This window comes from Thalassophryne amazonica, chromosome 15 (assembly GCF_902500255.1).
Source record: "Thalassophryne amazonica chromosome 15, fThaAma1.1, whole genome shotgun sequence".
Taxonomy (NCBI): domain Eukaryota; kingdom Metazoa; phylum Chordata; class Actinopteri; order Batrachoidiformes; family Batrachoididae; genus Thalassophryne; species Thalassophryne amazonica.
In genome coordinates, this window is record NC_047117.1 from 42,919,296 (window position 1) to 42,941,353 (window position 22,058).

At 47.7% G+C, this 22,058-nt stretch overlaps 1 protein-coding gene across 1 annotated transcript in view; it reads left to right on the plus strand.

The window, feature by feature from the left end:
- Positions 1–22,058, plus strand: part of zgc:136908 (uncharacterized protein LOC563679 homolog) — a 55,974-nt gene that overhangs the window by 30,231 nt on the left and 3,685 nt on the right. The window contains exons 6-15 of the mRNA XM_034188857.1: positions 247–378; positions 476–578; positions 5,300–5,433; positions 5,567–5,702; positions 5,794–5,906; positions 19,083–19,247; positions 20,550–20,672; positions 20,763–20,975; positions 21,120–21,298; positions 21,436–21,565. Coding sequence (XP_034044748.1) covers positions 247–378; positions 476–578; positions 5,300–5,433; positions 5,567–5,702; positions 5,794–5,906; positions 19,083–19,247; positions 20,550–20,672; positions 20,763–20,975; positions 21,120–21,298; positions 21,436–21,565 — 1,428 coding nt within the window. The remainder of the gene's footprint in view (positions 1–246; positions 379–475; positions 579–5,299; positions 5,434–5,566; positions 5,703–5,793; positions 5,907–19,082; positions 19,248–20,549; positions 20,673–20,762; positions 20,976–21,119; positions 21,299–21,435; positions 21,566–22,058) is intronic.

Sequence of the window (22,058 nt, forward strand, 5' to 3'; positions counted from 1 at the left end):
CCTGTTAAAGGTCACAGGGAAGATGGGTGGGGGGAACTATCCCAGTAGGTTAGATCTGGGACCATGCACTGGTGCTGTGCATTGACACATCCACATTTGCATCCTGCTGAATGGCATCCAAGCAAGCAGACCAGGCAGACATTCATTCAGTCCATCCCTAAATGTAGTGCAGCCAGGTGAAGTGTGTCTGTCTGTCTAATTGGCATAATAAACTTGGCAAATAACCTGATCTGTGTGATGTGATAGGAGGAGGAGGAGAGTCTTAATGACATTGGGTATGATGACATCGGAGGCTGTCGAAAGCAGCTGGCCCAGATCAAAGAGATGGTAGAGCTTCCTCTCAGACACCCGGGTCTCTTCAAGGCTATTGGAGTTAAGGTTGAGTACTCACATAGACAAGACATTATGTTATCTATTCGATTGTCATGAATGTCACTCGTCCTGAACTGGTATGGTGTTCCGTTCTTTCCCTCAGCCCCCCAGGGGTATCCTTTTGTATGGCCCTGCAGGCACAGGAAAGACTCTGGTTGCGCGGGCTGTAGCCAACGAAACTGGTGCCTTCTTCTTTCTGATCAATGGTGAGACAGACAGCGCAATCACCTGGAGCCTCATTTATAACCTCTGGACTCTGGAATTCAGTCAGAGTTGGGGGTGTGGAGAGAGTTTGTTATGACACCACATTTAATGATGCACAGAAACACAAAATTCATGATGCCTGTAATTTTAGTAAATTTAGTAAACTAGGCCATTCACTCTGCAAATAAATTTGCTTCATATATTTCCTAATTTTCAAACTAATTCTGAGTTTGACAATTAGTCTGGCTGTGCCATGATAAGTTTTCCCTTTGATAGACAGCAAACCAAACTGATGTATGTCAACTAGAACAGCATATTCATAAATAATGGAGGAACACCCAAGTGACAGATTCCAAAACCAGTTATTGCACAAAGGGATACATACCCGAATGATGCTGGCGGTCAAAGCCGATAGCTAGCTCGGCAGCCAGTAAGGGCCAACAACTGCGTCCAATGAGAGCAGTCATCGGAACCCACCAACTGGGTCTGGGTGTCTATCATGAGGCCAGCAGGAGTACCCAGTAGAGACAGGAGATTGGCCTTTCGGCTGGCAGGAGTTCTTGGCAGAAAGAGATCAGCTGCACAGCTCCCCAGAGTTCGGTACAGAGTCAGCAGGGCAGCCGCACGGCCCACAGCAGTTCACAAAAGCAGTGGCTGAATGCTTAGAGATGGCCCCCGACGTTATCTGAAGTGGATGGTTCCATGGCGACATCCTCTGCAGGGGGAGTGGACAGCTCCCCAGTGATATCTTTGGCTGCTGAAGGCAGATGATGATGCCTCCATCATCATGACTGATGATGACTCCATGATGATGTCATATGGCAGGGGTGTCATAAAAGGGGTGCAATGAAAGGCTCATTAAAAGTCTGCTAACGAGTGTTTCATTGGATTCAAGTGTGTTGGAGCAGGGAGACAACTAAGAGTGTCAGGAAGGTAGCTCTCGAGGACTGAACTTGGCCACCCCTGTCATATGGTATGGAGACAGCCGGGTCTGCATCGATGTCCTCAAGTGTTGGGGCAGAGTGCTCCCCAATGACATCATCCATTGTGGAGGTTGCCAAGACCCCATCTACATCTCCCGTGCAAGGTCAGACTGGTCTCCGGGGACATGTTGGGTGCAGAGGCGGCCTGCTCCTCTGTAATGCCATCAGGGGCCGAAACTTGTGACCCCTCGATGACATCTTCAGAGGTAGGACCAATCACCTTTACTTCCTCTAGCATGCTTCCTGACCCACCCATCAACCTGCAAAATATGGCACAAGGGTTGGGGTGCCCCACGCCCACCCCGGAGCCAAGAGCCAGCTCAACTGAGGAGCCTGGAGGCTCCTCCGGGCCCCACTGCCGGTGCTGACAGGTGGAAGGTAGCCTCAATGCCATCCCCTGAACAAGTGTGTGATGGCACAAAAGTCAAGAACCAACCAAAAGGTGAAATGAACTTTGCAAACATCTAAGGGTAAATGAAAACATACAGTAACAAACATAACCTGAGCAGAAGAAAAAAACAAAACAAAAAACAAAACCAAAATATAAATCAAAGTACACAATACCAAAAACAACCATGGAACTCAGTGTAAAGTGCCAAAGTGAAAAGACTGACATGAAAACAGCAAGTATAAAGGGAGGCAACATATAGTCAACTACAACCTACAATAAGAACTAAACAATATCCAAAAACTAAATCAAGGAATACACACAGTAAATAAACCTGGAACTCCCAAGTGTGCAAAATCAGAGAAAGCATAACATCAAGAACTAAGAACACATGTTGTTGTCCATTAGGCTGCCCCATTTTGTGTTCGGGGTCGCCACAGCGGATACAACCAGATCCGCATTGATATTTGGCACAGGTTTTACGCCCTATGCCCTTCCTGATGCAACTCCAGTGTTACCTGGAGAAACACACAGCCGCTAGTGTTCCAAAGAGGTCTCCCATCCAAGTACTAACCAGGTCCCGCACTGCTTAGCTTCTGAGATCTGACGGGATCAGGCTTACACAGAGCAGATTGGCTGCTCCAAGAAAAAAGAACACATAAAAAAGAGATAAATAATCAAACTATCACAAGAACTATATGATAACCAAAATTACATCAAGAATTCATGCTGAAAAGTAATCTGGAACTCAAAGATAAAAACGGTGCAAACCATGGGAACATAAGGTGGACAGGAGGCAAGGAGAACATAAGGTGAACAGGTGGCAAAGGGAGCATAAGGTGAACAGAAGGCATGGAAAACACAAGATGAACAGTTGGCAAGGGGAACATAAAGTGAACAGGTAGCAAGGGGAATATAAGGTAAACAGGAGGCAAGGAGAACATACGGTGAACAGGTGGCAAGGGGAATATAAAGTGAACAGAAGGCATGGGAAACATAAGGTGAACAGGTGGCATGGGAAACATAAGGTGAACAGGTGGCAAGGGGAACATAAAGGGAACATGTAGCAAGGGGAACATAAGGTGAAGAGACGGCACGGGAAACATTTTTGAACAGGTGGCAAGGGGAACATGATAACAAAACACAGACAGAGAACTGACTCCAATGATGACAGAGAGACTGACCAAGGACAAACCACAAGGGGCACACACGCGGATGTACACACACACACACACACACACAAACAGACACACACACACATGCGCTGAAAGCCACAGGGGGAGTGGGAAACAAACAGGACACGACACAATCCATGAACAGAGGGCACAACCAGGTAGCCAGGAGCGGACCCAACAGTTTATATAGCACTTATCACAACAAAATGCAGAACAAAACACAATAAAAACAGCATACTACCACTAGTTAATAATTATTATAATTAAAATAAATAAAAAAAAAGTATATAAAAAGAAAAACAAAAAAACTAAGCAATAAAATAATTCCCACTATCAGCAATTGTAGGCTCCACCGGAATTGAGAGTTGAACATCTGTCAGACAGTGGTCTCCTCCAGATCTTCCCAGTTCACCCGCACTATTCGTTTGGCCTTACCAGGTCTGTCCAAAGTCCTCCCCCACCCTGTGATCCAACTCAACACCAGATGGTAATCATTTGACAGCTCTGCCCCTCTTCTTCACCCGAGTGTCCAGAACATGCGGCCTCAGATCAGATGATACGATCACAAAATCAATCTTCGTCCTAGGGTGCTCCGGTACCATGTCCACTTATGAGCATCCTTATGTTCAAACATGGTGTTTGTTATGGACAGCCCATGACTAGCACAGAAGTCCAATAACAAAAGACCATTCAGGTTTAAATCGGGGAGGCCGTTCCTCCCAATCATGACTCTCCAGGTGTCTTTGTCATTGCCCATGTGTGCCTTGAAGTCCCCCAGCACAACAATGGAGTCCCCCACTGGAGCCCCATAGAGGACTCCATTCAGGGACTACAAGAAGGCTGAATACTCCAAACTGCTGCTTGGTGCATACGCACAAACAACAGTCAGCGTTTTCCCATCACCACCCAAAGGCATAGGGAGGCAACCCTCTCATCTACCACTACAATGTAGCAGCGCTCAGCTGGGGACTCATGAGTATACCCACACCCACCCAGCACCTCACACCCTGGGCAACTCCAGAGAATAATAAGGTCCAAACCCTATCAAGGAGAGTGGTTCCAGAGCTGAGGCTGTGTATGGAGGTGAGGCCCACTAACTGGTATTATTCCACCTCCCACACAGGCTACGGCTCCTTTCCCCACAGCGAGGTGACGTTCCACACCCCCAGAGCTAACCCCTGCCACCCAGGTCTGGTCCACTAAGGCCCTCGACTGATCTTGACAAGCCCGAAGGTTGGCAGCCTCTGCTGTGTGGGAGGCAAAGCAGCAGGTGTGGGAAGAGTTCGCACCAAGGTGCTTCTGGCGGACCGTGAGGGACCTCAGGTGGGGAAAACGGGGAACCATTCAAGCTGTCTACAGTAAGGATGGGACTCTGTTGACTTCAAATGAGTATGCAATCTGCTGCTGGAAGGAACACTTTAAGGAACTCCTATATCAGACCAGAGTGCACTCTATAGTATATATAGTATTCATTCCAGTCCCTGTGGTAAGCTTGATAAAACTGGTCAAAGTTACAGTATGTCCATAAGTGAATGTGATGTCAAAATTAAGAAGAAATATGCTGCACCATCAGTGGACGTCATTACAATGGTTAGCTTCAAAACTACAAGTACTTGTGGGCTTGCCAGTACCACGTAGTGCTGCCGCTTGCTGCAGTTACTGGTTTTATCATCCTTCTACTGAGCCCACACACAAAACACTTTGATATCTGTTTCAGAAAAGTTTATTTTCCTGCTGTTCCTCTCGGTTTCCATGATAAATGTATGTTTCAGGCTTCATGTGTTTTCTGAATATTCATGAGCTGTTTTTGCATTGATTATTTGTGGTTGAATGTGGGCGTGTAGAGGGCGGGTTATGTGGCAGATCAACGTGTGTGCAATTCAAAGTAATCTGTTATTTTACAAAGATTTTCCTTGCAGGTGTGCATACGAATGTATGCACCCATGTAGTTTTCACAGGTATACTTTTAGTGTGAATTCTGTACAGTGTTTGATAAATGAGGTCCCAGGTTTGTGTGGTTGTTGCACTACCATAACTACAAAATGACTTTGTGCATTGTGTTGCAGACTAAGAAAATTAAATTTATTTTTCAAGTTTAGTTTGGAGGAGTTTTTCGATTTACTAATTATGTTTGTGGCTCTGTGTTTCACATGCTGTACATCATTCTGTGTAATAAGGGCCTGAGATCATGAGCAAACTAGCAGGAGAGTCAGAGAGCAACTTAAGAAAGGCATTTGAAGAGGCAGAGAAAAACGCCCCAGCCATCATCTTTATTGATGAACTGGATGCCATTGCTCCAAAAAGAGAGAAGGTAAACCAAAGCAAACATCCTACTAACCCCTGCCACTGACTCAGGGTCTGGTGTGTTCGGCAACAGCTCTTTTGTAGTTGCGATGTGATAAAACATAGCAAAAATGAAAATGTTTATGACCATGTGCATGCAGACCCATGGTGAGGTGGAGAGGCGCATCGTGTCCCAGTTGCTGACTCTGATGGATGGTCTGAAGCAACGAGCACATGTGGTTGTAATGGCAGCCACAAACCGGCCAAACAGTGTGGACCCTGCTCTAAGACGCTTTGGTGAGAGAAACCACATACATTCAAATACTTAACACAGTCATACACACAAGTGTACGACTTCACAATCACGGCCATGTCTCTCTCTATCCAGGCAGGTTTGACCGTGAGATAGATGTTGGAATCCCAGATTCAACTGGCAGACTGGAGATCCTGCAGATTCACACCAAAAACATGAAACTGTCTGATGATGTGGACTTAGAGAGGGTGAGGAAGTATGTCAATGTCATGTAATAATAGAAAGGCAACTGAGAATCCCTTTGGCAAATGAAATGTAATGTTGCCAAGCAGGGGCATGCTGGGAACATTTTTCAGCCCGGGAGTTTCATATCCAACCGGCCCACAAACTGCCAGCGCACAGGGATAATAAGAGTTCTGCTGTGCCATTTATGTGCTGACTGTGAAGAATGGGTGGCTTATAATAGAAACTAAAAGTTAGTTAAGCTGGGCATACACTGTACGATATTTTCAATCATTGTACTTGGCTCCAGCTCAAACTGTGCAACAAAAACGGAGGGTTTAAAAGTTCAGAGCGCACGATTCATGTTCTCACACTGTATGGCCCGATGCTCTGATATGATCTGACTGATCACATTGTACGTTAAAAAACCACACGTCGGGCCACTCGTCCTATACTTGCTAGGGCTTCATTGGACTGAACTAACTGCAATGAATGCATAGAGGAGTTAAACATGTAATGGTATGTCCCTACCTTAGGCTTTGGAAAAGATAACAGCATTACAAAAGAAGCAGTCTTAAGTTATTTTCTTGTGAATTTTCGTGATTGTAAAACATTTATAACACTTAATGTCTTCTCTTTAAGATACAGCAGCCCAAGTGTCTTGCTGTGTAGCCTAACAGTTAGCGGTGGTCATATATGTATGCATGTATATTAACACCCCCTCACAACGGCCCCAGGTTGGACCAGCCCACCGGCAAAACTCCAGACTCTCTCGATTACCCAGCATGCGGTAGTTGCAAAGTGTTATGCCATGCATGTCACCATGAAGAAGACATCAATTCAGTCAATACATTTTACAACTAAACCTCTTTAAACGATTATAAATCCTACGGGATTCCTGGAGTACGTAGAACTGAATCACAAGCTCAAATGAAATGATCATGGACAGTAAGTAGTTTAACTTTGAAGACAAAGTTCTCTGCCTACTTCATAGAAATCTACATATGCAGCTGCTCGCCAACAATTAGCGACTGCATGTAAAACCAACATCAGACCTGAACTGAAGTACTGCACCACAGGGCTGTCACGGTACACAGGACTCATGATTCAATTGAAATTTGTGTTTAGACATTATTGTTGGGTACACATTCAGTCTTCTTTCCCTTTCGGCTGCTCCCGCCAGGGGTCACCAGAGCAGATCAATCGTTTGCATGTCTCCCTGTTCTCTGAATCTTCCTCTGTCACACCAACCACCTGCATGTCCTCCCTCAGCACATCCATAAACCTCCTCTTTGGCCTCCCTCTTCTCCTCATGCCTAGTTGCTCCATCCTCAGCATCCTTCTTCCTATATACGAGGTCTATTAGAAAAGTATCCGACCTTATTATTTTTTCAAAAACCATATGGATTTGAATCACGTGTGATTGCGTCAGACAAGCTTGAACCCTCGTGCGCATGCGTGAGTTTTTCCACGCCTGTCGGTTGCGTCATTCGCCTGTGAGCAGGCTTTGAGTAAGGAGTGGTCCAGCCCCCTCGGCGGATTTTCATTGTCAGGAAATGGCGGAATGATTTGGGCTTTTTTTCCCATCAGAATTTTTTCAGAAACTGTTAGAGACTGGCAGCTGGAAACCATTAGAAAAATTTATCTGGCTTTCGGTGAACATTTTACGGGCTTCACAGAGAATAAGGACTGTTACTACAGCTTTAAGGACGGCTTTAAGGACGCTCGGCACGCCGCACTCCGTGCCGCCATCGAGAGCCAGAAACCACCGGATCATTTCTAAATGGATGGCTCTGTGGATCCGAGACCATCGTGTGCACTTTCTCTGGTTATCACAAGAGCTGGACATCAGCCATTTTCCGGCAGATTTCACTTTTAACAAGAGATTTTGTCATGGAAAGCCGAGCGGAGCACGGAATTCCTCCGCACGTCTGTCTCAATGTGCCAAAAAAGTGCTGATGTCCACGTCTTTTCACAATTCCTGTGCTAGTCAGACGACGTCCCGGATAAAACACAGCGTCCAGCGTCCGCATCAGCGGCCCCCTCCATCCCGTTGCACACACACACACCCCCCCCCCTCCCTTACCCATCATGGAATCAGCTATTTGGTGGCTGTCCACATGGGCTCATGCACACACAGCAACGCAATCAGCTGTTTATGAGCACACACTCATGCAGCTGAGCAATCATTTGATCCAGCCTCATGCACGCGCAGCTGTTCAAGCAGATGAAAGAGCCCCACACCTTTCCTCTCTCCAGAATATTACGTCCATGAGCTGACCATGCGTGTGCCCTGGCAATCAGTCATTGCTTTAGACTGTGTGGAGCTTTTGATCACATGTTATGTGTCCTGACATGCAGCAGGGCATTGCAACATATGGGAATTATATTCCATGGAGGATGAGGCATTCAAAGCTGATGTTGGCAGCTCACTGCGCTGGCAGAATGAGAGGGTGGTCACCACAGGCTGCAGCTTCTGCTGGTGTCACCCTGCACTGTGAAATACAACTGGAGCTGTTCTGAAGGTGAGCTTTTATTTCTATTTATGTTGTGAAGAGCTGGTGAACCAGTTTCCCTTCATTCCTTCTACAGAGGTACATGGCATTTATGTCATGATAGGTGTATTACAGCTGTCACATACCATTCTGCTGCATTGTGGTGCACCGCGATGAGCCTGTGACATGCATCAACTTGTCGTGGGCCAGCAGCACAGAACACCTGCATATCGTGTTACAACTATGATGATCATATTGTTTCACATACATTATCTGGCCTATGGGAGGGACTGACAATGTATCTGTAATGTAAGGTTTATAGGAGTATAACCAGTGTTGCCACAGTAACTTTGAAAAGTTACTTTATTAATTACTTTAAACAGTTGCATTTTATAGTTACTTCATACAGTTATGTCATAAGCATGGTCAGCAGCTGACCAGAGAATCAGAGCGCACACTGTGCTGTGTGTGCTCTGACCTGCCTGTCCGGCCCCCATGTGATCATGTGTTGCTGTTTGCAAAGCCACACTCATGGGGGCACTTAGACATATTTCACATCCAGCTCAACAGTGATTGTCTGCTGACTGTTTTCATGCTAACAGTATGAATGGCCACACATTTTCTAAGTGCCAAGTGAGCGGTGTTAGATGTCCGTGTGTGTCACCTGAAATTTGGCTGACACCTGCCACGTGAGGGATTGAATGGGCTCTCACAGCACACACTCTGTCTTTCAGCCGCTGGTGTGTGCAGATAGTTGTAGCAACAGGTGCACAAGGCATTAGAGGCAGCTACGATTTTACACATATTGCATACGATTCCTGCTTCATACGCAGTTCGACCACATTTGTACTATGTGTGAAGGGGCCTTAAGGAAGGATTGTTACAAACACTCCTTCCTCCCAAGAATCTTAGTCAAATGGAACTTGCTGCCCAGCAATGTCAGGAATTCTATAGGCCTTGGGGTCCACTGGTGCCTGTGCTTGTCCCCAAATTGCATAGCCTGAATCAGATGAGAGTCTACAACTCCCTCTGGACAGGTCACCAATCCATAATAGTTTACTTCCCCAGTAAAAACTGGAACCCACTTTCAGCTAGGTTGAGTGGGACATTCCAGAGGAAGTGTCTTGTCCAAAGGTATAGACAGGTTGTACGGCCACAAATCAAGTCCATGTCTACAAACTGGTAGCTTGAATCTTTATCCCACTGAGCTACCTGTTCTACAGTGTCATTGTAAGGGCCCAATCACCGGGCACACAACGATAACTAGGTGAGCAATAAAAAGTCAAAAAGTCACAAATCATCAACAAAAGCTGGATGAAAGATCCTGCACCTTTCCCATCACCAAAAAGCCTATGAATCAAGAGTGAAGAAAGGAATGAAACAAAACCAAAACTAATAAAACAAAAATGAAGTGAACGTCAACATCGATGCTTTAAACTAGATCAAAATGAAACATTAGTGGTGAAGTGATCGAAAGTGGATATAAAACAGAGCACAGCCAGGCTTGGCCTCATGTCTGCAGTACTTGCAGGTGCAGGGTTTTGTTTGTCTTCACAACAACGTGTCTGCACACGCAGGCCAGCCACACACAGTTAACACGTGCATAAATAGTTAAAGTAGTTGATAAAACGCTCTTAATGCTCTTGTTACTGCATGAAAAGGTCACTTTTTCATCTCAAACATGGATGATTCATTAGTGATACAAGGATGTTTTGTTCAGCTCGTAGTTATTGATTCATTCGGATATCATCAACCTTCGTTCAATACCTTGGACTTGGGGGGTTCAACAAAGTTGGACGACACGCTGACAACACGCTGATGTTACAAAAACTAAGCAAACAATAAGAAACCATCAAGAAAGAAAGCAAAATGAAATACGGACAAATTGAGTTTGTCGTTAATATTTGTTCAAATTTTTCAATAGCTTAAAATTTTTTGACAAAGCACCAGCTTCAGGAATGAATCAATCAATCAATTCAATCAATTTTATTTATATAGCGCCAAATCACAACAAACAGTTGCCCCAAGGCAATGTTCATTGCCCTTTGTCCTTTGTTAGTGCTGTGTGACCAGGGCTTAAAGAAAAATACAAATCTATTCTTTAACTTATATTTGATTTGTGGTTAACAACACGGGGGCCAGAACCCCATTAGGGATTGTGAGGTGGCTTAGAGGGTAGCACTATTGCCTTACAGCGAAAAAGGGCCAGGTTGGTTCACGTGTCACCTGGTCCATTCTGTTTACAGTTCTCTCTGGGTGCTCTGGCGTCATCTCACTTCCAAAGACACACAGGTTCAGTGAATAATGACTCACATACGCACATTGACACCTACTCTAACCGCAGGTGTGAATGTGCTTCTCTGTCTTCATATACTGGCTGCTGCTGAAATGACTGCCCCCCCCCCACACACACACACACCAACCAACCACCACGGAGGACTGTTAATTGGAATAAGCGGGTATAGAAAATTAATGAATGCACAAGGATAACATAAAAGAAAATCCTGATTTTCAAGTGTATTTATTTTTAACTTACCGGGGTTTTTTCTTCTTCTTCTTCTTCTTCTTCTTCTCATAAACTTCTGCATGATTTTCTCTGTAAACACTTTTTAAACAGGCAGCAAAAAAAAGCTAAAAATCACCCTTGAATAAATTACTTGCTGACACAATGTGTGAAGACTGAATGCAAATATTTTGTCTAGATTTCATCAAAAGGGGTTAGAGAATGAGTGGAAATAATACCTGCTATACTTATTCAACCAGCAAATTATTCAGACAGATTATACAGTGGGGGAAATAAGTATTTCCACTGCCATTTTTGCAGGTTTTCCCACCTATAAAAAATGAAGGGGTCTGTAATTTTTATCCTACCTTCAACTGTGAGAGACAGAATCTAAAAAACAATCCAGAAAAATCACATTGTATGATTTTTAAATAATTAATTTGCATTTTATTGCATGAAATAAGTATTTGATGCCCTACCAACCAGCAAGAATTCTGGCTCTCACAGACATGCTAATTTTTCTTTAAGAAGCCCTCTGATTCTGCACACTTTACCTGTATTAATTACACCTGTTTGAACTTGTTACCTGTATAAAAGACCTTCCCACTGTCGCCAAGTTGCTTGCTCATAGGGGGTAGTTTTTACCGTTGGGGTTTTTCTGTAATTATTGTATGGCTTTTGCCTTACAATATAAAGCGCCTTGGGGTGACTGTTTGTTGTGATTTGGCGCTATATAAATAAAACTGATTTGATTTGATTTGATTTGATTTGATGAAAGACACCTATCCACACACTCAATCAATCACACTCCAACCTGTCCACCATGGCCAAGACCAAAGAGCTGTCTAAGGACATCAGGGACAAAACTGTAGACCTGCACAAGGCTGGGATGGACTACAGGGCAACAGGCAAGCAGCTTGGTGAGAAGACAACAGCTGTTATGATGATTTATTAGATAGTGTAAGAATCACAAGATGAATGTCAATCTCCCTCGGTCTGGGATTCCATGCAAGATCTCACTTTGTGGGGTAAGGATGATTCTGAGAAAGCCCAGAACTACACAGGAGGAACTGGTCAATGACCTGAATAGAGCTGGAACCACAGTCACAAAGATTACATTAGTAACACATGATGATGTCTTGGTTTAAAATCCTGCAGGGCAGCAAGGTCCCCCTGCTCAAGCCAGCAAATGTCCAGGCCCATTTGAAGTTCACCGGTGACCATCTGGATGATCCAGAGGAGGCATGGGAGAAGGTCATGTGGTCAGATGAGACCAAAATAGAGCTTTTTGGAATCAACTCCACTTGCCATATTTAGAGGATGAGAACAACCCCAAGAAAACCGTCCCAACTGTGACGCATGTGTTGGGAAGGTCCAACACGGACCCACAACAGGGGACGTTAATGAACGGACAATGGATAAGCCAAAAAGTAACAATTTAATGTTGTGAAGGCACAACGAAGTACAGACAATAACAATATGGTGGAATGTCAATCATACACAAGGTGGCGTGTGGCAGGCTCGAAGATAGAAGACATCTGGTGATAGAAGAGCCGGAACCCACACAGCTTCCACCACCAACGGATCTGAAGAACACCGGAGCCGCCAAGCCCTGCGCCCCAGGTGGCCACTGTCTTCAGCAGTCAGACCCGGTACTGCTGGCAGAGAACAGAAACAGTTTGATGAGTGTGAGTACGCACACTCAGTAATCCCACAGTCTGTGTTCAGTCAGGAGGGAGAACCTCCACCTCCGATAACACACTCGGACAGCTCCTGAGACAACCACTTATCTGGGTGGGGTGGGAGGCGAAGCCGTCGCAGTCCACACCAAACGCCAACACAGCAGACAAGGAATCCGTAACAGGAAAACGGCTGCAAAAGAGATCAGACTATTGTTCGGTTTAGATTCAGCAGAGAATTTACCTGTATGGTAGATGATTTCTCGGCGAGGAGGTGGAGTTGCAGTCCGGCCTTTATGGTGATGGGTTGAATGAGTGACAGCTGGTGCTGATGAAGAGAGACAGCTGTCACTCCCAGTGGTTCTGGCGCCCTCTCGTGCTTGAAGCCCGCACTCCAAGCAGGGCGCCATCTGGTGGTGGTGGGCCAGCAGTACCTCCTCTTCAGCGGCCCACACAACAGGACCCCCCCCCAACGGGCGCCTCCTGGTGCCCGACCAGGCTTGTCCGGGTGCCGCCGGTAGAAGTCGGCCAGGATGAAGCTCCTCTTCACCCAGGAGCGTTCTTTGGGTCCACACCCCTCCCAGTCCACCAAATACTGGAACCCCCGGCCCTTCCGACGGACGTCCAGGAGCCGGCGCACGGTCCAAGCCGGCTCCCCATCGATGATCCGGCAGGAGGCGGCGCCGGTCCGGGGGTACAGAGGGGTGAAATATGGTGAGGTTTGATGCGCGACACATGGAAGACAGGATGGATCCACAGTGAAGCCGGGAGCTTCAGCTTCACTGCGGCAGGACTGAGGACTTTGAGGATTGTAAATGGTCTGATGAAGCGGTCCTTCAGTTTCTGAGACTCGACCTGGAGTGGTATGTCCTTGGTTGAAAGCCACACCTCCTGCCCAGGCTGGTATGCAGGGGCCGGGGAACGCCGGCGGTCTGCATGGGCCTTGTCCCTCATCCGGGCCTTCAACAGGGCAGAACAGGCGGTCCGCCACACCCGGCGGCACCTCCTGAGGTGGGCCTGGACCGAGGGCACACCGACCTCTCCCTCCACAAGTGGAAACAATGGGGGCTGGTACCCCAAACACACCTCAAATGGGGAGAGGCCGGTGGCTGATGACACTTGGCTGTTGTAGGCGTACTCGATCCAGGCCAGATGGGTGCTCCAGGCCATCGGGTGCGCGGAGGTAACGCAACAGAGGGCCTGCTCCAGCTCCTGGTTGGCCCGCTCTGCCTGTCCGTTTGTCTGAGGGTGGTACCCGGACAAGAGATTCACGGTGGCCCCCAGTTCCCTGCAGAAACTCCTCCAGACCTGAGAGGAGAACTGAGGGCCATGGTCTGAGACGATGTCCGCTGGTATCCCATGCAGACGCACGACGTGGTGGACCAGGAGGTCTGCCGTTTCCTCGGCCGTCGGGAGCTTAGGGAGGGCCACGAAGTGGGCCGCCTTGGAGAACTGGTCCACTATCATGAGGATGGTGGTGTTGCCCTGGGACGGCGGGAAGCACGTGACAAAGTCCAGGCCGATGTGGGACCAGGGGCGGTGAGGTACCGGTAGGGGCTGGAGGAGTCCTGAAGTCCTCTTATGGTCAGCCTTGCCCCTGGCACAGGTGGTACAGGCCTGGACGTAGTCCCGGATGTCGGCCTCCATGGACGCCCACCAGAAGCACAGCTGGACCACTGCCATGGTTCTGCGCACCCTGGGATGACAGGAGAGCTTGGAACCATGACAGAAGTCCAAAACCGCAGCTCTGGCCTCTGGTGGGACGTACAGTTTGTCCTTCGGGCCGGTCCTCGGGTCTGGGTTCTGTGTCAGGGCCTCCCGGACGGTCTTCTCCATGTCCCAGGTGAGAGTGGCCACGACAGTGGACTCGGGGATGATGGTCTCTATGGGGTCTGACAACTCGGCCTTGGCCTCCTCTTCATGCACCCAGGACAGGGCATCCGACCGTTGGTTCTTGGTCCCAGGGCGGTATGTAATCTGGAAGTCAAAGCGCCCAAAGAACAGTGACCAGCGGGCTTGCCTGGGGTTCAGCCGCTTGGCGGTCCGGATGTACTCCAGGTTCCGATGGTCCGTGAAAATCGTGAAGGGCACCGTCGCTCCCTCCAACAGGTGTCTCCACTCTTCAAAAGCCTCCTTCACCACAAGGAGTTCCCGATTGCCGAAGTCATAATTCCTCTCAGCCGGGGTCAACCTGCGGGAAAAATAGGCACAAGGGTGGAGAACCTTATCGGACTCCCCGCTCTGGGACAGCACGGCTCCTATCCCTGAGTCAGAGGCATCCACCTCCACTGTGAACTGGCGAGTAGGATCAGGCTGCACCAGAACTGGTGCAGACGAAAACCGGCGCTTCAACTCCCTAAACGCGGCTTCGCACCGATCCGACCAGGTGAAGGGGACCTTAGTGGAGGTCAGGGCTGTCCGGGGGCTAACTACCTGACTGTAGCCCTTAATGAACCTCCTGTAGAAATTCGCAAAGCCGAGGAACTGTTGCAGTTTCCTACGGTTTGTTGGTTGGGGCCAATCTCTCACCGCTGCAACCTTGGCCGGATCAGGGGCGACGGAGTTGGAGGAGATTATGAACCCCAGGAAGGACAAAGAAGAGCGGTGAAACTCGCACTTCTCGCCCTTCACAAATAGCCGGTTCTCCAACAACCGCTGTAGGACCTGAAGTACATGCTTGACATGGGTCTCAGGATCCGGAGAAAAGATGAGTATATCGTCTAGATATACGAAGACAAACCGATGCAGGAAGTCCCGCAAGATGTCATTAACCAACGCTTGGAACGTCGCGGGCGCATTGGTGAGGCCGAACGGCATGACCAGGTACTCAAAGTGACCTAACGGGGTGTTAAATGCCATCTTCCACTCGTCTCCCTCCCGGATCCGAACCAGGTGATAAGCATTCCTAAGATCCAATTTTGTAAAAATTTGGGCTCCATGCAAGGGCGTAAACACTGAATCCAACAGAGGTAACGGGTATCGGTTGCGAACCGTGATCTCGTTCAGCCCTCTGTAATCAATGCATGGACGGAGTCCGCCGTCCTTCTTGCCCACAAAAAAGAAACCAGCACCCATCGGGGAGGAGGAGTTCCGGATCAACCCGGCAGCTAACGAGTCCCGGATGTAGGTCTCCATTGATTCGCGTTCCGGACATGAGAGGTTGTACAGCCTGCTGGACGGGTACTCAGCGCCCAGTATCAAATCAATGGCACAATCGTACGGACGGTGTGGGGGCAGCATGAGTGCCAGATCCTTGCTGAAGACGTCAGCAAGGTCGTGGTTCTCAGCTGGCACCGCCACCAGATTGGGGGGGACTAAAACCTCCTCCTTAGCTGTCACACCAGGTGGAACTGAGGATCCTAAACACTCTCGGTGGCAGGTTTCGCTCCACTGAACCACAACCCTAGACGGCCAATCAATCCGGGGATTGTGTTTTAACACCCATGGAAAACCCAAAATCACTCAGGAGGTAGAAGGTGTTACATAAAACACAATCTCCTCCCTGTGATTCCCAGAAACAACCAAAGTCACGGGCTGTGTCTGGTGTGTGATTAGTGGAAGAAGGGTGCCATCTAGTGCCCGCACTGACAATGGTGACAGTAAGGCCACTAGAGGGAGCCCAACCTCCTTTGCCCATCTGCTGTCCAGCAGATTCCCCTCCGACCCCGTGTCCACCAGTGCTGGGGCGTGAAGGGTTAGATCCCCACTCAGGATCGTGACTGTGATACGTGCAGATTTTCGGGGTTTCCCCGCGTGGGTATTGTGACCCACCCTTAGCCCAGTCTCTAAGGACGAGTGCTGCTGTTTTGACCGTTTGGGGCACTCTCTCTGTATGTGCTCGGTTGAGCTGCAGAGAAAACACTCTCCACAGATCAGCTTCCTTTGTCTCTGATCTGATCGCTTTTTGGCCCTGCTCGTTTCTATAGCAACGTCAGCAGGGGGAGCTGTCGTCACGTGGAGAGCCCTGGCTGTGGAGCGTGGGGAAGTCGGCTCCCTTTCAGACCCGGGAGGAAGAGGGACGGCTTGTGCCTGTCCACGCCCTTCGTCTCGCTCCCGTCAGTGTTATGTTAATCGGTTGTCTAACCGTATAACCAGGTCGATAAGCCCGTCTAAATCCCGCGGCTCGTCCTTCGCCACCAGGTGCTCCTTAAGGACCAGAGACAGTCCGTTTACAAAGGCGGCACGGAGCGCAACAGCATTCCAGCCGGCTCGCGCTGCCACAATGCGGAAGTCCACTGCATACTTCGCTGCGCTTCGACACCCCTGTTTTATCGACAGCAGCACGCTTGAAGCGGTCTCGCCTCTATGAGGGTGGTCGAACACCTGTCGGAACTCCCTCACAAACTCAGTGTAAATCGTTAGGAGCCGTGAATTCTGCTCCCAGAGCGCCGTAGCCCAGGCGCGTGCCTCTCCTCGAAGCAAATTTAGAACGTAAGCCACCCGGCTAGCGTCTGACGCGTACATGACGGGACGCTGTGAAAAGACGAGCAAGCACTGCATCAAGAAGTCCGTGCACGTCTCCACACAGCCTCCGTACGGCTCCGGAGGGCTTATGTATGCTTCAGGGGAAGGTGGGGGGGTTCGTTGAACAACCAGTGGAATGTCTGTCTCTGGCATTCGGTCAGCAGGAGGAGGTGCTGCAGCAGCGCCCTGAGCATGCGCCTCCACCTGGGCGGTGAGAGCCTCCATCCTTCGATTGAGAACAATGCTCTGCTCGGTAACTAAGTCCAACCGAGCAGTAAAGGCGGTTAAGATGTGCTGCAGCTCACCTAACACGCCTCCTGCTGGTGCCTGTGCACCTCGCTCTTCCATTGGCTGTTCAAGCGATGGTTGACGCCCCTCGGGATCCATGACGCTGGCCAAGAAATCCTGTTGGGAAGGTGTCGTGACACGGACCCACAACAGGGGGCGTTAATGAACGGACAATGGATAAGCCAAAAAGTAACAATTTAATGTTGTGAAGCACACAACGAAGTACAGACAATAACAATATGGTGGAATTTCAATCATACACAAGGTGGCGTGTGGCAGGCTCGAAGATAGAAGACATCTGGTGATAGAAGAGCCGGAACCCACACAGCTTCCACCACCAACGGATCTGAAGAACACCGGAGCCGCCAAGCCCTGCGCCCCAGGTGGCCACTGTCTTCAGCAGTCAGACCTGGTACTGCTGGCAGAGAACAGAAACAGTTTGATGAGTGTGAGTACGCACACTCAGTAATCCCACAGTCTGTGTTCAGTCAGGAGGGAGAACCTCCACCTCCGATAACACACTCGGACAGCTCCTGAGACAACCACTTATCTGGGTGGGGTGGGAGGCGAAGCCGTCGCAGTCCACACCAAACGCCAACACAGCAGACAAGGAATCCGTCACAGGAAAACGGCTGCAAAAGAGATCAGACTATTGTTCGGTTTAGATTCAGCAGAGAATTACCTGTATGGTAGATGATTTCTCGGCGAGGAGGTGGAGTTGCAGTCCGGCCTTTATGGTGATGGGTTGAATGAGTGACAGCTGGTGCTGATGAAGAGCGACAGCTGTCACTCCCAGTGGTTCCGGCGCCATCTCGTGCTTGAAGCCCGCACTCCAAGCAGGGCGCCATCTGGTGGTGGTGGGCCAGCAGTACCTCCTCTTCAGTGGCCCACACAACAGCATGGGGGGTGGAAACATCATACTCTGGGGGTGCTCTTCTGCAAAGGGGACAGAACGACTGCACCGTATTGAAGGGAGGATGGATGGGGTCATGTATTGGAAGATTTTGGCAAACAACCTCCTTCCCTCAGTAAAGAGCATTGAAGATGGGTCATGGCTAGGTTTTCCAGCATGACAATGACCCCAAACACACAGTCAGGGCAACTAAGGAGGAGGGGCCCTGTAAGAAGCATGTCAAGGACCTGGAGTGGCCAAGCCAGTCTCCAGACCTGAACTCAATACAAAATCTTGGGAGGGAGCTGAAACTCCAAACCTGAATGATCTGGAGAAGATCTGTATGGAGAAGTGGACCAAAATCCCTGTTGCAGTGTGCAAACTTGGTCAAGAACTACAGGAAACATCTGACGTCTGTAATGGCAAACAAATGTTTCTGTACCAATTGTTAAGGTCTGTTTTTCTAGGAGATCAAATACTTATTTCATGCAATAGAATGCAAATTAATTATTTAAAAATCATACAATGTGATTTTCTGGATTTTTTTTTTAGATTCTGTCCCTCACAGTTGAAGTGTACCTACAATAAAAAATACAGACCTCTCCAGTCTTTGTAGGTGGAAAAACCTGCAAAATTGACAGTGGATCAAATACTTATTTCCCCCACTGTTACTCACCATCTAAAGCAACTCCAAAGATTTCTAGTCAGTAAATATTTAAGTGATGGCCTGCCAAAAATAAGAGATGTCAGCCTGACAAAAATTGTTAGTGTCTAAATTAAATTTATGTTTTAACATGCTAATTCACAAATTTGACAACCTTTGGGTAGTGTTCACTCCAATTTTGACATATGATGAATTACTGAATTTAAACATGCCACAGATAGCCGCAGAGACTCACGGCCATGTGGGAGCCGACCTGGCTGCTCTTTGCTCAGAAGCTGCTCTACAAGCCATCCGAAAAAAGATGATCCTCATAGACCTGGAAGATGACTCCATTGATGCAGACCTGCTCAACTCACTGGCTGTAACCATGGATGACTTCAAGGTGCAGGCTCTTCTTTTTTTTTCATTCTGTGTTAACTAAAGGCATAGATTTGTGGAACATCCAAAAAGAAAAAGAACACCTCATGTACAGAGTGGGGGTACACACAAAAACATGGTGTCTCCACGTCTCCACGTCATGTTCAGATGTATCAAAAGTTAAATGACCGTGGAAATGTGCGGTGTGTCACGTAAAAATCCTGGCTGGCACGTGCAAATTTCTACAGCTATTGTGCCATCTCCGACAGGTAGAGATGATGCTGGGAACTGTTAATGCAATTAACACACCCACGTGTTTACAATTATATGACTGGACATAAAAGCATGCGCAAAGTGATGCGTAAAATGGCATTAACAATGGCTGCGTTAGCGTTGTTAGAGGACCTTGCAAATGGTGCAATCTGACATGAGTGTGTATTCAGGGAACATGAGGGTTTATTTGCAAATGACGATAACTGGCTTATAATCCGATTTCAACTAGCAAGGCCAATGTTACTGGAGTTGCACAACAGAACTTCGGCCGGCCCAGAGTGCAATACCCAGAGGGGGTTGTCTGTGCCCAAACAGGTGCTGACCACGCTGGGCATCCTGGCATCAGGGCATTCCAGCGGGAGTTGGCTGATCATTCAGGCCTGTGCCACTCAACCTTAAGCCGAGTCATGCCAGCTGTGTGGAACACAATCATTCATCCAGGTACATAACATTCCAACATTACCGCGTAATTTGCAGTGAGAGCCAGTTTACCTAATGTAATTGGAGCTATTGAGCTATTGCACACATATTGCTATTAAGGAGCCATCACATGATGATTTTGTTTTTGTTAATATGAAACATTTTCATTCCATCAATGTTCAAATCATATGTGATGCACAGATGCGCATCAGGCTGGAGGCTGGCAGGCTGCGCGATGGATGGCTGCTAGGGGGTTAAATTGTTTATCTATGTAATTGTTCTGAACGAAAACCAGCGCGGGCACATTTGGGCATGTGTGCATTCAAATATTCAGATTTTGGCATGGCCAGGAAGGAGTTTGGTGAGTGTGCACCTGTGCTCAAATCCACGTTCAGTGGGATGTACAAACCGAACGAGCGGATCAATGCCTACACACGCTTTGATACATCTGAATTTTTTGTCCATATGCCAGTTTCTGGGTTTTGGCATATGCCATGTTTCAGTAGGAAATCCATGCATGTTTTTGTACATGAGGCCGCTGGTGACCTCCATTAAAATTAACTGAATAATGTGGAGCAATGTCCCACTCCTTTATTTCTTTTGTTTGTGATAACTTTCCATTGTTACACCTCAGTGGGCTCTAAGTCAGAGCAATCCATCAGCCCTGAGGGAGACTGTGGCAGAAGTGCCTCAGGTTAACTGGGAAGACATCGGAGGACTGGAAGAAGTCAAGCGAGAATTGCAAGAGCTTGTTCAGGTGGGAAAACACTGACAAATTCAAAACAGATTGTATGTGCCACAAAACATCAGATCAACAACTCAACAGTCTTTACCTTGCTCTTGTCAGTATCCAGTTGAGTACCCAGACAAGTTCCTGAAGTTTGGGATGACCCCTTCAAGGGGGGTGCTGTTCTACGGTCCACCAGGCTGTGGGAAAACCCTACTAGCTAAAGCTATCGCCAATGAATGTCAAGCAAACTTTGTCTCCATTAAAGGACCCGAGATGCTCACCATGTGGTTTGGAGAATCAGAGGCCAATGTCAGAGATGTCTTTGATAAGGTGAAACAGAGTGGATAAAGGACTGTATAAGACAAACTATGGGAGAAGACACAGATTTTGGGATTCTTAGTATAATTTGCCAGCCATGTAGATCATGTCCCATGCTGTAAACTTGCTGACCAACCTGATTGCTTGTTTTCTCAGGCCAGGCAAGCAGCCCCTTGCATCTTGTTTTTTGATGAGTTAGACTCCATTGCCAAGTCCAGAGGGGGCGGGGCTGGAGATGCAGGAGGTGCTGCTGACAGAGTCATCAACCAGATACTTACAGAGATGGATGGCATGTCTGACAAAAAGAATGTTTTCATCATAGGTGCCACAAACAGGTGAGGATGTGGGAGTGGATCATTTCTTTGTCGAGTACTGTATACAGGACAGTATGATAGAGGGATCATACTGCAGTAACTATTAATCAAATTTAACAGCTCTTATGATTCCTTTTTCTTGTCATTCCTCTAAACAGGCCGGATATCATAGATCCAGCCATCCTGCGACCAGGCCGTTTAGATCAGCTCATCTACATTCCCCTCCCAGACAAGCCTTCACGTACTGCCATCTTGCACGCCAATCTACGCAAATCACCTGTTGCACGCGTTGGTGACACACATACACAAACATACTATTTACAATTTACTATTTACCATTTACAAACAAGCAACAGTGCATGTGGCCAAAAGGACCCTGCAATTAGTATCAAGGCTTCACAAGCAGCTTGATAAGACTGTCTGTGTTTATTATGATTTATGGTCATTGTACATGTTCAAGGATTCAGGCATGTTCCAAAATAGGGGGTTCACTGGTCCTCACCTGTCTCTACCTAACATTTAAATTACATTTAAAGTCAGCAGTAGTTTATTTGTTTGTTTGTTTTTTGTCCACTGTACTAGCAATAAGTACACTAGTAATAAGTACTGGGCATGTCCAGCAAAAAATGTAATTTGTGTCTTGTTGAGTGGGTTACTCCATTCCAGACACTTATCTCTCCAACTTTAAAAGGACATTTAATGAAGTCAAAGTGATCAAAATCTGTTGAAATTTGGTCCAACAGTAGTAGTTTGGGCAATTTGATCATAATTGTGACCACAT